Raw genomic sequence first — 14792 nt, forward strand, 5'->3', positions numbered from 1 at the left:
ATATAGTGACAGGATAGGACCTGTGATCAGAATAAGACATTGGGAAATTTATTTTTAAATTCAAATTTAACAAAAGAGGGAAGAAAATTTTAATGTGTACCAAAACAGTATGTCCTTATAAGGAAATCCACAAACATGAAAGCAGAAGTAGGGTGAAAATGTCTGGGAAAGAAACAGAAATCATATAACTTGCTGAGTTGATTCAATTTAGTAAGCATCTATTCAGAACAAACTGGGTATGCCAAGAGAACATAGAAGCATGAAAAAGAGGATTAAGACCCTCAAGGGACTTTCGATGCAGGAAAAAGTGGAGCCCCATGAAATAAGGAGGGTTCAGAGGAAAACACTGATGGAAATGCTAAAGCTTCTGGAAAAACATCCCAGGCTGGGTGGTATGTAAGCTGGTCGAGCATGAGTGGGTGTTCTGCAGCCAGGGGAGAGCATTCCAGGAGGAGAACAGAATGTGAAGTCATGCCAGAAGCAAAGCAAAAATACACAGCATAATCTGCTAACAGAAAACAGCTTGTTGCAGGTGAATCCAAAGAGCAATACAACATGTGAGGGGAGAGGAGGCTGAGGCCAGCTTACAGGGCAGCTGGTCGTGTAGCACCTCCCAAGTGTGACCAGGAGCCGATGCTGGCCTCCCAAGTGACCCACAATGAGATAAGGATAGAAACTGAGTGTTTAGACATTTGTATAGCATTTTAACAAAAGAACTTAGAGCCTTTAAATTTAGTAATCAAACCTTGGGCTTGAAAGTATCTTTTTAAAGCACATTTTTAAAAAACTTCATTTTTCTACTGTTCATGGTAAGTGGAAAAAGGTAGTCCATCATATACAGTTGGACAAACATTGGGCTTGAGATTAATGCTCTCCCAATACAGATATTAAAATAGGGCAGAAGCATGAATGTAGGATGTAGACACAATGTCAGACTGATCTTAAGCAAACGGTATCTTCCTATAGCCATTTCCCCATTTTTTTTTTCTTTAAAAGAAAAACTGACTCTGTTTGGGCCGTGTGTCAAGGAAGGTGGGTTTCTCGCCCAGTGGCCAGCACCAGAAAAGGTTGGGAAAGCCCAAGCAGAGCACCCCGTGGCTTAATGGTGGGCACATAACTGATGAGAAAGAAGATGAAGCACGCAGGGGAGCTTTTGGGAGAAGGTACATAGTGAGAGTAAGGCAGCCCACAATCTTTCACCTAACTTGAATACAGCAGTGATGATGTAACGCTTGAAGCTACCATAATCATGAGACAGGATAAGTCTAAAGAAGTACCAAGAGCAGAAAAACACAAGTCCAAATTCTTGAAAGTATCCCAGAGTTTTCATCACAAAATGGAAGTTTGTTTCCGGACTTCATGACAGAGTAATAAATAACTGTAGAGTTGTGTACTGCTTCAGCACAATTGGGCTTTCCAGAGCAGCGCTGAAGTGCAGTAGTGCGTGCTTGTTATCCCAGCTACTTGGGAGGCTCAGGCAGGAGGATCGCACATCTGAGGCCAGCCTAGGTAACTTGGCAAGACTTGGTCCCAAAATAATTTTTTAAAAGGCTAGAATGGAGTTACATCTCCAGTACTGCTAAAACTTAGACAACTTATGCTGTAAAATTTTTTTCTTTTTATGAGTTTGAGTAAAGTAGGAGAGGAATTGCTCCTATAAACTTAATTTGACCAATGAACATAAGGTATTCCCCGGTGATTACTGCTTCAAAAATACATACATATATGGCTCAATTAGACTAAAAAATGGTGCTTATATCCATGCTTGGGGGACAGTCTCTGATTTTTGCTGGACTTGAATATGCTTGGCTTTATTAGTCTTGGAAGAAACAGCTCTGAGATGACAGTAAACTGGGTCTCAGATGGCATCACTGGATCTGTGACATCACTAATCCAGAGCTTGCCCCAAATCTGAATTTCCCAGTGTGTGTGTTTTACTTGAGAATTCTATTACTTGCTGTCAAAAGCACTGTAATTGAGACAGTCAGAAGTTTTTAATAGTTTTTAATAGTAAAACCCAAGTTTTTAATAGCTGAAGAAACATGAGTCACACCCGGACTCTTGAGGAAAGCATCTCAGAACAGCCATGGGAGCTGTAAACCTTTGCTTTTATACTTTTATGATTTATACTCATCTGCTCACCACACTGTGAACTCTTTAAGAACAAAGTCCCTGTCCTACAAATCTGTACATACTGTGTGTTCTTAGCCCCTTGCTGTCAGGCAATGTGGCCTCAGTAAATACTGAACCAGACTCTCATCTCCTTGAGGACAGGATGTACGTCCTCATGTTGACACCTAGAGCTGTTACAGATTTAAAACTAGTGGTCAACCTAACTAACATGCTGAATTAAATCAGCATGGTGCTGAGTGTAGATGGCCCACCGGAGGAAAGTTGCCAGCACAGAGATGGACAAGAGCTAGGAATAGTGGGTGCTCCTAAGTGCTGCTCTTTCAAGCTGCTGGTTCTCCTGCAAGAGCTCAATGTGACCAGCTTCCCCAATACGAATTCGGCCATTATCATCAGAGGAGCTTGGACCTTGTTGGTGAGAGTGGCTGTGGTTCACTGTTCCTTACCTTGAGCATCACTTCCCTGGAGGGAAAGATGTATGAAGTTTAATTTCCAGAAGCTTGTCACACTGGCTTTCTGGTATGTACTCAACTGTTATGGTCTGTTGGAGGGGCTTAGGACCTCTGTGTCTATGAGGATGGCTGTGGTACTTTTCAGGGGAGCTGTGGTCCTTGTTTTGAGTGTGACTTCTCAGCTCCAGTGTAGAATCCTCAACCTACCAGCACAGCCCCTTCATCATGTTGGCATAACTTTGGGCTTCTGCCACTGACCTTTGGGCCTTCCCAACAGATCCCTATAGCAGATTGGTGTGAGTCCTTGTCATGGGTTCTAGATCTCCAGTTGGACTCATGGGAGGCATTGTCACAGGCTCTAGGTCTTCAGCTGGACTCATGCAGGACACTGCTGTGGGATGCAGGTCCTTGGCTGAATATTCTGGGTCTTTAGTGTTGTGGACAAATTTCCTGCACTTTGTGTTTAACTCTGGGTAATCATCATAACACTATAAATTGTGTCCTGATTATAATTGTTTCCCTCACAATCTCTAACAGGCTGTTTATGTACATACTCAGCCCTCACTATGTGTAGAATGAATAAATGAAGATGTAACTGAATATATGGTATTTCAGATTAGACACCAAGTACCATAAAGAACATTGAGCTTAAACTTGAAAGACCTAGACTCCTATCTCAGGTCATCAGCTATTTGGCTTACACAATTCCTTTGGCCTTTCTGAGCACTTACACACCTGTAAAATGTGGATTGCAGTTTCCCTAACAGTCTCACATCAGACTTTCCACAGTCAGAGTAATCCTAGGCTAGATGTTGCTCTGCAAGATGGTCTTATTTTCACTTAACTGTCAAGTCAAACATTTCAAGGTTAGACAAAAGGCACTATTAGACAAAGTGTGAGTGATTCTATAATTATTATTATAGGAATTGTTGTGCATAACAGGGACACAGTAAAGGGGCTAGAAGTGCTTGTCACCTACTAGGAGACTGAATTTTTCATTTTTAAAATTACTGTGGTAATGCTTTCTTTGCTTGTTTAATGTACTGAGGATTGAACCCAAAGCCTTGTACATACCAGGCAAGTGCTCTATCACTAAGTTCACAGTCCTTTTATTTACTTATTGTTTTGTGATAGGGTCTTATTAGGTTGCTTAGGCTGGCCTCTACCTTGCAATCCTCTTGCCTCAGCCTCAGTAGGTGGGGTTACAGGTGTGTGTACCAGCACCTCAACATCTCAATATTATTACTGCCCCTCATCTTTAGGAAGGCTTACATTTTAAGGCAGGCAGAGGGTACTATGAGATGTATTTTCACCTGTAGAAAAGGCCAAAAACATGGTTTAGTTCTTTTCCAAATCAAGTGAGCATGTCAAATCAGCAAAAGCTTAAAAAAACAAATCAACATGTTGCTAAGTGCTGAGGAAAAGAGGCACCCTAAGATACTAAGGTTAAAGAGACCACCCCTTTCTAGAGACTGGTTAAGCAGTCGTACCTTCCCAAGCCTTGAAAACATGCAGCCTCTGGTTCATCTTTAGCTAAGTGATTAGTAAAGGACATTTGCAAAAACTTTCCTATGGAATCTCCCATTGTAGTGGAATTACAGAGTAGCCAAAAGGAAAAGAAAGAAAGGTATGTAAACAGACAGGGATCTACGGAAAGAAGAGCACCAAAAAGTGGTCCTGTCATTGAATGGTGGGGCTTCAAGTGATCTCTTCATGTTTACATAAAACGACCCCTCCCCTTCAGAACACAGGCATTTGATATATATTCTGTCCAAGACTGAGATATACTTCCTTGAGGGACAGCTGACACACAGTAGGTACCTTATAAAACATTTTGGTTAAGTTACAATAAGCCACACTGTGAAGTGATACACAGACAGCACAAATGACATTGTAGAAAGATACTCACTGATGGTAAAATATATTAAGGGGAAAAGAACAATGCTATAATCTCATTAAAAATATGTAACAGGAAGTATGATTTTAAAAATGGGTAGATGCATAAGCATATTCAGGAATAGCATACATCAAAATTAACACTGGGCAATGAGGCTGTAGAGATTTATTTTTCTTCTGTATTCCCAGGACATATACAAGCAGAATCCAGTTAACAATCTACTAAGGATATAAACACTGGGTAGATGTTTACACCTGTCTCAGGTACCCGAGATTCTGGTCTTCACCTATAATTCTCTATAAATCATACAATACTTTCTTTTTTTTTATACAATACTTTCTGAAAGCACTATATATAGATGAATATTCAAGTAAAAATGTGAATACAGAATCAAAGAATTTGAGGATACTAATAACACTGTGCTACATTCTGTGCTAAGTGCTTTACACACATCATTTTAATTAGGACTCACATGTTTAAGTTAAATATTGTATCTTTTTTCAGTTGAGAAAAGCAGACTCAAAGACAGTGTCACTTATTTGACATCACACAGCCAGTGGCTGAAGTGTCATACTTCACACCCATGCACTTAACCAATTAAATTAGGTAAAGAATAATTTAAGCTCATTTATTGTATGAAGGCAAATTTCAGATTCCAAAACACATGGCAACACATATTCTCTAAGTTACGTTCCTTACCCTCTGTCTACAAAGTTATAAACTCAAGGTGGTTAAGGACAGTATATGATAACTGCTTCACTGGCCTTTAAGCAGCTAAGAGGACCACAGGGTTGCTGTACTAGAAGCTACAGGACATTCTATTCCAAGTGTGACTGTGGCATAACACTGAGTTGTCTGATTAGTGGCTTTTTAATACAACAGCACCAGGTTCTTAGGAATAGACAAAGCCAGGCACGTGGCAAATGCCTATAATCCCAGCACTCAGGAGGCTAAAGCAGGATTGCCGTAAGCTCAAGGCTGGCCTCGGCTACCAACAGCTGAAACCCTGCCTCAAAAGAAATAAACAAAATTAAAAATAGTAACACCAAGAGACAACTACCTGGTCCCTAGGCAGTAACTTCTGATTCTGGTCTATCTTACAAAGTAAGTAGGCAGGATCAGGTTAATTATGCCAAATAGTTGAGCTCTTCCAAGCCAAATGACAGTAATTTGGTCTAAAATCTAGTAAGTGTTTCCAAAATATGGTCCTAGTTAAAAAAAAAAAAAAACTTAACAATTTTGACATTAAAATGTAAGTCTTTATCCAAATCTACCCTTTAAAAAGGTTAAAATTGGACATTCCTGAGAGAGGTAAAAATGACAATAGTTCCAGGCACAGCAGCAGAGGGCTATCACTGAGCGGAGCAGGCAGCTGAGTGGAGGGGAAAAGGAGGGTGTCAATATCAGGAAAGCAGCAAGGCTGGGACAAAACAATGGAAAGCATTTGGCTTAACCATCACGGAGATGGCCCCAAGTCACCAACAAAAAGAAACACAGGCACAGTGGCTCACGAAACAAGATCCCTCAATATGTGGTATACAAGAAACATTTAACTCAAAAAGAAATTCATAGACTGCAAGTCAAAGGATAGAAAACAATGCTCCATGTGACAGGGAACCAGAAAAAAACCGAGTGGTTTGCCCATCAACTGCAGAATGGGTATTTTTATACAATGGAAAGCTACTCAGCTAAAATAATAATCATGAAGCTCTTGGTAAATGGATGTAACCTGAGATCCTGCTCATGGGTGAAATGATTTGGACTCACATGGACGAACACTGTGCTGTCTCCATAGTATAAAAAACTGAAGGAATTAGTAGGATTCAAAATGTACAACAGATATTGTGAAAGAGGAGGCATCTTGCGGGGAAGATGGTAGCCACTATTAATTTCCTATAGTCTTGTTTTGGACCCCTGGATCATTTTTATTCTGTTTGGCTTCACTCAGTAGTTTTGATTTTATTCTATCTGATCGTATGGGCAGCTATTTTGGAAATAACAGATATATTATGTAGCCATTATGTAGCCATGTTGACTTCCTATTATTTTGTTTTGAAACCCTATATTGCTTTCATTGCTTTGTTTTGATTGACTTTATATTGTTTTGCTTTATTTGATTTTGTTATTTCTTAGGTGTGACAGCTACTTTGGAGATGACAGGAGGCACTCTGGTAGCCCTTGTTGATTTCCTATTGTCTTGTTTTGAGGTCCTGTATTGTGCTTGCTGTTTGTTTTGACTGTCTCTATTCTGTTTTGTTTGGTTTGGTTTCAGTCTTTTCAAAATAATTTTTTAAAAAGGCTAAAAAGAAAGGTGTGCGGATACAGCTAAGAGGTAAATTGCTTGCATTGTATGGATTTGATCCCAGTACTATAGATAAGAAAAAGAAACCTAAAAGTAAAAAACAAAATATGAGTCATGAATGAAATGATAATGGCCACCACTCTCATTCTGAATTGGTAAAGGGTATTTATTGTTACTTGTATCTATCTAATTTTGGAGATTTCATTGGTTGAGAAAAGTATCTGCTTTCTCCTATCAACAAACATTCACAGTTCCCAGAATGACACGGCATCAAAAACAAAAGAAACGCACATCATAAGATTTGCAACTATATCCTTTATGAAAAAGAAAGAAGGAAAGAAGGAAAGGAGGGAGGTAGGGAAAGGAAGGAAGGAAGGAGGGGAGGGGAAAGCTTCCTGAGTATGTGAGGAACACAAAACGAAACACACCCGAAGATCTTTGACCTGGGACATTTTCTTTTTTTTTAATAAATTATAAATACTTTATCCATTTATCAAAGCTCATCAAAGAACTTCCAAAATGATTTAACTTTCTTCATTCTTCAGGGATTATTCATTCACAGAGCAGGTCACCTACAGAAAAGATTTGTTTTAGAAAGTCAAATTTCAAACATCAAACCAGACCTATGGAGTTAGGGACTTAAGACCACCAGAAGTGAATACCTCAGGGAAATAACGTTAATTACCTGTCACAGTTATTCTAAATCAGGTACAAAATAAAGACCCACATTTTAAAATTCTACTTAGTCTAACTAAAAATACCACTGAAACTGTCCATTACATTGTTTAATCTTAAGAAGCTTTTGCTGGGGTAAAAATTACTCCTCCCTCAAAAGTATCTTCCAAAGAGGGGTAAGGCATTTTATTTTTATAGATATGCAACAGGAGACTTGCAAATCCCTCTGGGCTGATTCAAGCATGTCTGGCAAAGGTCCACAAAGTGGAAAGCACCAGGCAAATTAGTACACAAGATTCTTCCTGCAGAAAGACACCTAATCAAAGGGGAAATACGGACAATGCCTTAAAACTCAAAGATCAAGAGGGGAGCGCAGCAAATGACCGCTGAGCTAGTCGGGCAGCACTGGGCGTCTCTCCTTCAGCTCTCGCCGTCCTCAACGCCAGTCCCCATCCTACAATATGGAGGACACCGCTAAAGGGAACTGAATCAGGCCAGCCAACTCGTCAAGTCTCAAGCAGCTATTCCTTGACGCACTCATTTGGGTTAATAGGTTCACAGGTGGGCAGTCACTGGCATGTCCGGCTGCCGATGGCCGTGAAACACCAGTGGAACAAGTTACCAGACGGGACAGTCACGGATGTACCACTGGTGGTTCAAGCTGGTGGCAACATGAAAGTTAGATGACGTCTAGTCAAGACACAAACCGTTTCCTAAGAAGATCAAACGAAAAATATACTGGGAGAAAGGTCAGAAAAAAAGAAAGCCAGGTGTGGCGGCACACTCCTGTGATCCCAGCCCTTGGGAATTTGAGGCAGGAGAATCATTTCCAAGTTGGAGACCAGCCTGGGCTGCAAGTGAGCCCAAGGCCATCCTGAACTGCATAGCGAGACCCTGCTTAAAAAAGATGAAGAAAAAAAAAAAAAAAGACTTTCCAGTACAGCAGCCCACAGCGCTGTTCCTTCCGCCTACCGTCAGGAGGGCCTATGTGCCAAAGTGGTGCCGGGAAACGTCCCGGTCGTCCCTGCAGTCCTTCACTGCGGGGCATTTTCTAGGGTCTCAGTAAATATCTATTAAAAAATGACGTTCAAATGGTAGAAATTTGTCCTTTCCTGGATTATTTCCAGAGTATATTTTCATGATCTGTTGCTTTTGTGTGTACCCAATTTTTAAGTGAAACGTAGGAAATAGCCAGTTAACTGCAGCCAGGTAAATGTAACAAATGCTATCACTGCTGGTACAGGCAACTGAGCAGGTTAGAAATATTATGGGTAGTCAGACAGGGCCAGGCCCTCTAAGAAGCCGGCCCAGAGGACCAGATGTCTGATGACCTTGGAGTACACACGCACCTCTTGCTGTGGGCCATACCTTGGGACAGAAGGCAAAACATATGTGGACCACACTCTTGAGTATAATCCTTAGGGATTAAGTCTGGATCACCTTGAGGAGTCAGAAGTCACCTTTCCAATCCCTAATGAAGAGTCACTGCTCTCCTGAAAGGCCCGCCTTCTACACGACTCGCTTCCCCATTTGTTCCCAATTTAATCAATTTTACCTGAGCTATTAATCTTATTGGTCGACCATAGCTCTGTCCCACCTCATGCCCATCTGTCTTGCAAGTTCGCAGTTTTCCCCGATTTTAGACCCGCCTTACTTATCTCATAGTTTTACTCTGTAAAATTCCTGAGAAAATAAAGAATCTTAGGTAACCCACTTGGGACCCCTTCTGTCTGTCTCTCAGAAAGAAGCTTCCTTTCTCTCAATAAATATTCCTACTCTTAACCTCCATTGTTCCTAAAATTCATTCTTTGATTTTAGAGAACACGAACTCGTACGGACATGGAGTAGGTTGGCATTTCATTCCCCTGTATCACTGCTACTCAGTGCTACTTGTTGAACCTAATTTTAGCCTTCAAACCTGGGCTCACCAGGTTTCTTCTGACACCTAAAGGTACAAAGATTAGCCACTTATCTCTTGACATTTCTAAACAGGTGCCAGGTTTGTATAGTTAAAAAAACAAGGAAGTCGTAAGACAGAAAAAATGGTCTAGAATTGCCACCATCATACCTATTTTTCCTTACTAGTTTCCAAGTCTCTGCTTTTGCTCTATTAAATGATGAGATAATTTCTACTTGGCATACTCCCTACTGTTTAGGCCAGTACTTGTTACAGAGGGGTTGATTTCAAAATTATCTAGGAACTAGGGTGGGCCAGCACCCAGGCTTGGCACTGGGGAAGTGTCTGGTGGCTGACTCAGGTGCACCTCTGGGCAAGAACAACCAGATGCACGCAGCCTGCTTTACATGAAGTACAAAAGCAGTGTAAAGGACTTCTCTTAATCTACTGAGTTCAAGGTACAGTCAACAGACATGTTACTTAGAAATAACATTAAACTCTATGTAAGCTTTTAAATTAAGAAACTTTCATGATCATTGCTGGAAAAGCAAAAGTTTCCAAAAGTTTTTCTTTTTAAGTCACTTTCAGAAAGATCTAACACTCTAAGAGGTAGAAAGGTAAGTGTTAGCAGTGCAGATACCTGGGCCAGATATTTGCCCAGGCCCTCCTGGTTACTGAGCTGGATGCAATGATGTACGTTAGCAATAGGTCCTAATTAGCATTTGTAATGAAGTTTTAAGAGTAAAGATTAAGATAATGTGCTAATTCTAAAAATAAGTCTGTTTCCAATAACAATCTCTGTAAGGGCGTGTTTACCACTTCAGAAATATTACTATGTTGAAAATGAAAACATGAAGGTTTGAATTCTTAGAAAGGCCCCATACAGACAACTGAATACATGCTATTCACAACTTCCCAGGCAGAAGCCTTTCTGTATTGTCTCCATTTTATAATTCACAAAGTATGCAATACATATATTATTTAATCATTATAACAGTAGAATGAAGTAGTTTGGGTAAGTGTTATTATCTCCACTGATAGAGGGGCAAACTAAGATTATAAAAATTAAGGACAGTCAGGTGTGTAACATACAACCTTAATCTCAGCTCTCTGGGAGGTTGCATCTGGAGGATCACAGGTTCAAGTTTGGCAACTTAGAGACTAACTGAGATCCTATTTCAAAATAAAGAATTAAAAAAGGGCTATTGATGTCGCTTAATACGAACATCCTAGGTTTAATCTCATAAGATAAAAAGGGATCGGCCCAAGACTACCTAATCTATCAAGATTTCTAAATCCAAAGTTTTGGCGTCTTTTTTCATACACAAATGAAATACAAAGGTATCAACACTCTTACTTCCTGTCCAGAAAAAAAAGAGAAAATAGTAGCTTATGGCTGTTTTGAATGTGTGCTAGTTTAAACAACTGTACCACTTTTATGGTTCACATGAAATCCAAGAGTTCTTAATGTGTCAAAAACCAGCATTTCTAAAACCTGTTCTTTTTAAAATCAAGGCAGGTTCAGTTCTAATAAACAGTTTGCACAGCCAATTAGGGAGAGTTAAAATATGGATAAGGAAGCCAAAAACAAATGCTGAGGTTCTATTTCTTAAAAAACAGTTAATAGCTATACTATATGTGTGGCACTGGGCATGGGAACCAAGAGAACTCTCTACCCTGGAGCTACAGCTCCATCCTCTCTAGTTTTGATACAGAATCTTACTAAATTATTCTGGCGAGGCTTAAATTATCCATCTTGGTACCTTAGCCTGCCGAGTAGCAGGGATTGCAGGAGTATGCCCCTGTACCCAGCCAGACACACTTTTTAAGACAGTACTTCCTCTTAAATTTACTTAATAAAATGATTCATCATGGGTTATTGTTCAAATAATCATCCAATATAAAATCTACCTAAGTATGCCATGCAATAGATTTACCAGACTGTGCACGAGGTCATAAAATATATAAAAAAGTGAAATCCAGAGAGGATTAATATTTTGATGAACACTAACCAGAAGTGAAGTGGAAAACACATGAAATTAGACATTTAAGAGTCAAAATGAAGGCTCAGGACACCCAGACTGTTTTCCATTATACTTATACACTACTTCTATCAGCCTAGGGCAAATTCCTTATCCCTCCCACCCTTCTCACACATCAAAGAGGAAGACAGCCACATGTGAAATTCCAAAGAGGCATCAAAAAGGTGAGAGGGAAAGAAGCCAGATTCTCCATTGCTATGAAACTGATATATAGCTCTGGCACTATTTCCGTTATCAGTAAGTTAAAAGTAACAGTGTGATAGGGGCATAGGGGAGGGAGCAAAGCAGATGGGCTTCCTGGAGACGGGAAATTCCTGTCTTGTTCCTACCTAACCCGCCTCGGGAATCCTTTCCTACTCTTAAATCTTAACTTCCTCATTTATTCACTCTTTCATTTAATTAACGATCCTCTGTTGAGCACCTAGTATGTACCAGGCAGTGCTGCAGGTGCTGGGGTATGACAATGTGTGAATCAGAAAATTCTTATTTTTCTCAGAACTTACCTTGTATCTAGTGGGAGTGAAGCAATGATGATTTTTTTTTTTTAACAAACACTTAACACACAGGTGACAGTATTTGTCATTAGCCACTTATGGCTATTAAAATTACAAAAAACTAAAACTATAGTTCCTCAGTCTCACTATTCATAATTCAAGTGCTCAACAGCCACATCTGGCTGTTGGAGAGGACAGGTAGAGAACATTACCATCATCACAGAAAGCTCTATAAGACAGGCCTGGGCTAGAGTCACAGGAAAGGGATGCTTTTTAGATTGGATGTTTTGAAGAAAAAGACCTTCTATTATAAAGACTTTTGAATAAAAATCTGAGTAAAACTGAGGAGTAAGCAAAGTCAGTATCTGAAGGAAGAACTTCCCAACAAAAGGAAATCATTTACTTGTACTGTTAGATAGGTATCACTGGAAGTTTCTTTTAGTACTAAAATTGAAATTCACAGCTCTCCAAAAAATGGCCTGAAGTTTTAGTTTTATAAACAAAACATAGTAGAAAAGAAACAGCACAATTCCATTTTCACTTGCACAAAACAATACTTCCATTTACTGAAGACCCACCTTGGAAACAAGAAACAGAATGATTTCCAGTTACTTCCTTTAACTTGGAAAATGGAATATTTTGAACTTCCTACAATCATGAGTCAATCTGATTCTAACTCAAAGGTGTCTCTGAAATGCTTTCTTGAAAGTTGCATATTTCCCTTCTCAACTCTGCTGAACAACTCTCAGTTTATTAGCATTATTTACTCCTCACATTGGGTAATTTTTAAGTAACACTTACACACATTACATTAATCAGGTGAACTGTCTTTCAATGGCTGCTAAATATGTGAGGTGAGGTATACATCTAAAGCAATATGCTCACCAGTTCATATCTTAAATCCCAGGGCTCGCATGCACTCTTTGTGGGCCTCAATTAGATGTCCACAATGCTCTTCTCCTTTCTCGATGATGCTATGAAACAAAATGCAATTATTATCTAACGAAGCAGGTATGAAGCACATTAGTAAGCATACATGACAGTGATGTACGGAAACATAGCTCGAGTTAAAAACTGCTATTACACCAAACACCTTGGTTTTGATTTAATTTTGTGATAGCTTCATGCCTGTAAAGATGTTGCCTACAACTAGATTTTGGAGGAAATCAGATTAGAAGAAATAAGTATTATTGCTATTAGTCTATATGCAGGGAACAACATGGCTCTATAATGAAATAAGCTGCGTAAAACATTTAAGTCAAGAGCAGAGAGAAGAGTTTTTTGTCCATTTTCTTAGAAAAATGAACTGTTTTTGCCCTACATTCAAACACACCTAAACAAACTTACTTCTAGCTATAAAACATCACAAAAGACCTGGTAGCCAGGAACAGCAAGATGAATCAATTCAGAGTAAAAACTAAGATCACATAGCATTATTTTAAGGGCTTGGAAATGCAGCAGATAATCAAGTTAAAAAGTTCAATTACAAGAAAAAACTAACTTCTGACTGCGGATACTTAGGATGTGATAGTGGTCTGAGGTGATCCATGCAAAAGTAATTTAAAGAAGGAAACAGGTTCTCTTTCCACCAAAACTCTCACCATCCTTCCATATACCTCAAGGGCTGCTGCAAACCGGAGACTGCTGCAGCTCCTTATCAAGATAACTGTTAGCACTCACTAATTATCAGCGAATGTTATATGTACTGTGCTAGGAATCTGATATGCAGGATCTCATATGCTCTGTATCACTAAACCTAATTAATAACCCTGGAGACAAATACACTTACTGGACTCCTTGTACAGACATATGAGGCAGACATGTTAGATAATTTGCTCACTATCACTAAGATGGTGGTCAGCATTCAAACCCTGACTCTACCTCCGGCCAGCTCATACCATACTATTCAAAGGTTCCAGGAGCAATTGTCACTACTGGAGCAACTTCAGTATCAGACTGAAAGCCTCCATTTAGAGTATTATTTGCACAGCCCAAATCTGAGTTCCTACACTCCTACCTCATTACAAGTTACTACTTCTCTACTTTTTAAACATTTATTATTTCTGTACTTCGCACAAACGGAGGTTGGAGGAGGCGCACATTCATGTTATCTGAGAAATTCTGAGATCTGTTCTACAATTAAAGGCTACAGAAGACAGAATAAACAAAACTTTTTGTGAGTTAGCAATAATCTAGACAAATGTTGTCACGTACACTGCAGACTGATTTTTAATTTTCGGTTGCCTTAAAAGAGTTGATGGGGAAGCCCTCGAACTGTAAGAAATGCACCCTGTGTCTTTCTCTGTATTTCAGAAGAAATTCTTAGAAATCACAGGAAGTTTTTCTTCTTTGGTCATATCATACAGCCGTTAGCCCAGTAATTACTTATACGTCTCCACATATTTTAAGTTCCTCAAAATCAGGTGGATCTTTATGCTTTTCTACGCAGTGCTTAATGTGCACGATCCTTAAAAATAACATGTAGGAAGGAATGAAATGACGCTAGTCTTGGGCCAGCATGAACCCCCCACCCCTAACCCTTTCCTTGGAACGAGCTGCGCACTCAGTGCCGACAGTAAAGCCTATCAAACCCTCCGGTAACTCTCCAGGGCGCCGCAGGTTAAGGGAGGGCAGAGGGGACGAGGTGCCGGGTGCAGGCACCAGCCGCACCCTCCCCGGCAGCGCACTGACCACGCATCGCGCGCTTTCTTGGTCTCCGGGCAGGCGCAGCAGGGCTTCAGTGGCTTCTTTTCCTGAGACTCGGCCGGCGCCGGGCTCGCAGCTGCCAAACCTGGCATCTTTCAAGCCGAAAGCAGATACAAGCGCCCAAGTCCTACACGTTGTGAGCTCCTCCCCCACGACGATTTGTCCTTAGCCACTTCCGCAAAGGCCTCAAGAGGACA

At 40.1% G+C, this 14792-nt stretch overlaps 1 protein-coding gene and 1 further gene across 2 annotated transcripts; one reads left to right on the top strand and one right to left on the bottom strand.

The window, feature by feature from the left end:
- Positions 1 to 7076: 7076 nt before the first annotated feature.
- LOC106027572 (cytochrome c oxidase copper chaperone) lies at positions 7077 to 14791 on the bottom strand. The gene is made up of 3 exons (XM_013151819.3): positions 14581 to 14791; positions 12775 to 12863; positions 7077 to 7353 (listed from the first exon to the last, which is right to left on the bottom strand). The coding sequence occupies exons 1-2, from the start codon at positions 14685 to 14687 to the stop codon at positions 12779 to 12781; spliced, it is 192 nt and encodes a 63-aa protein (XP_013007273.1). The 5' UTR covers positions 14688 to 14791; the 3' UTR covers positions 7077 to 7353; positions 12775 to 12778.
- Sigmar1 (sigma non-opioid intracellular receptor 1) lies at positions 7265 to 14737 on the top strand (the record flags this gene model as incomplete). The annotated part of the gene is given in 3 exon segments (NM_001172992.1): positions 7265 to 7349; positions 12771 to 12863; positions 14581 to 14737. The product of NM_001172992.1 is annotated as a sigma non-opioid intracellular receptor 1 (mRNA).
- Position 14792: the final 1 nt, after the last annotated feature.

The sequence above is a fragment of the Cavia porcellus genome, unplaced genomic scaffold, assembly GCF_034190915.1.
Source record: "Cavia porcellus strain 051 isolate PalLab524CR breed Dunkin Hartley unplaced genomic scaffold, mCavPor4.1 scaffold_15, whole genome shotgun sequence".
NCBI lineage: Eukaryota > Metazoa > Chordata > Mammalia > Rodentia > Caviidae > Cavia > Cavia porcellus.

Coding starts and splice junctions, on each gene's coding strand:
- LOC106027572 (XM_013151819.3), bottom strand. CDS start 14,687: ATGCCAGGTTTGGCAGCTGCGAGCCCGGCGCCGGCCGAGTCTCAGGAA. Junction 12,864..14,580: donor AAGAAAGCGCGCGATGCGTG/GTCAGTGCGCTG, acceptor TTTGTTTCATAG/CATCATCGAGAAAGGAGAAG.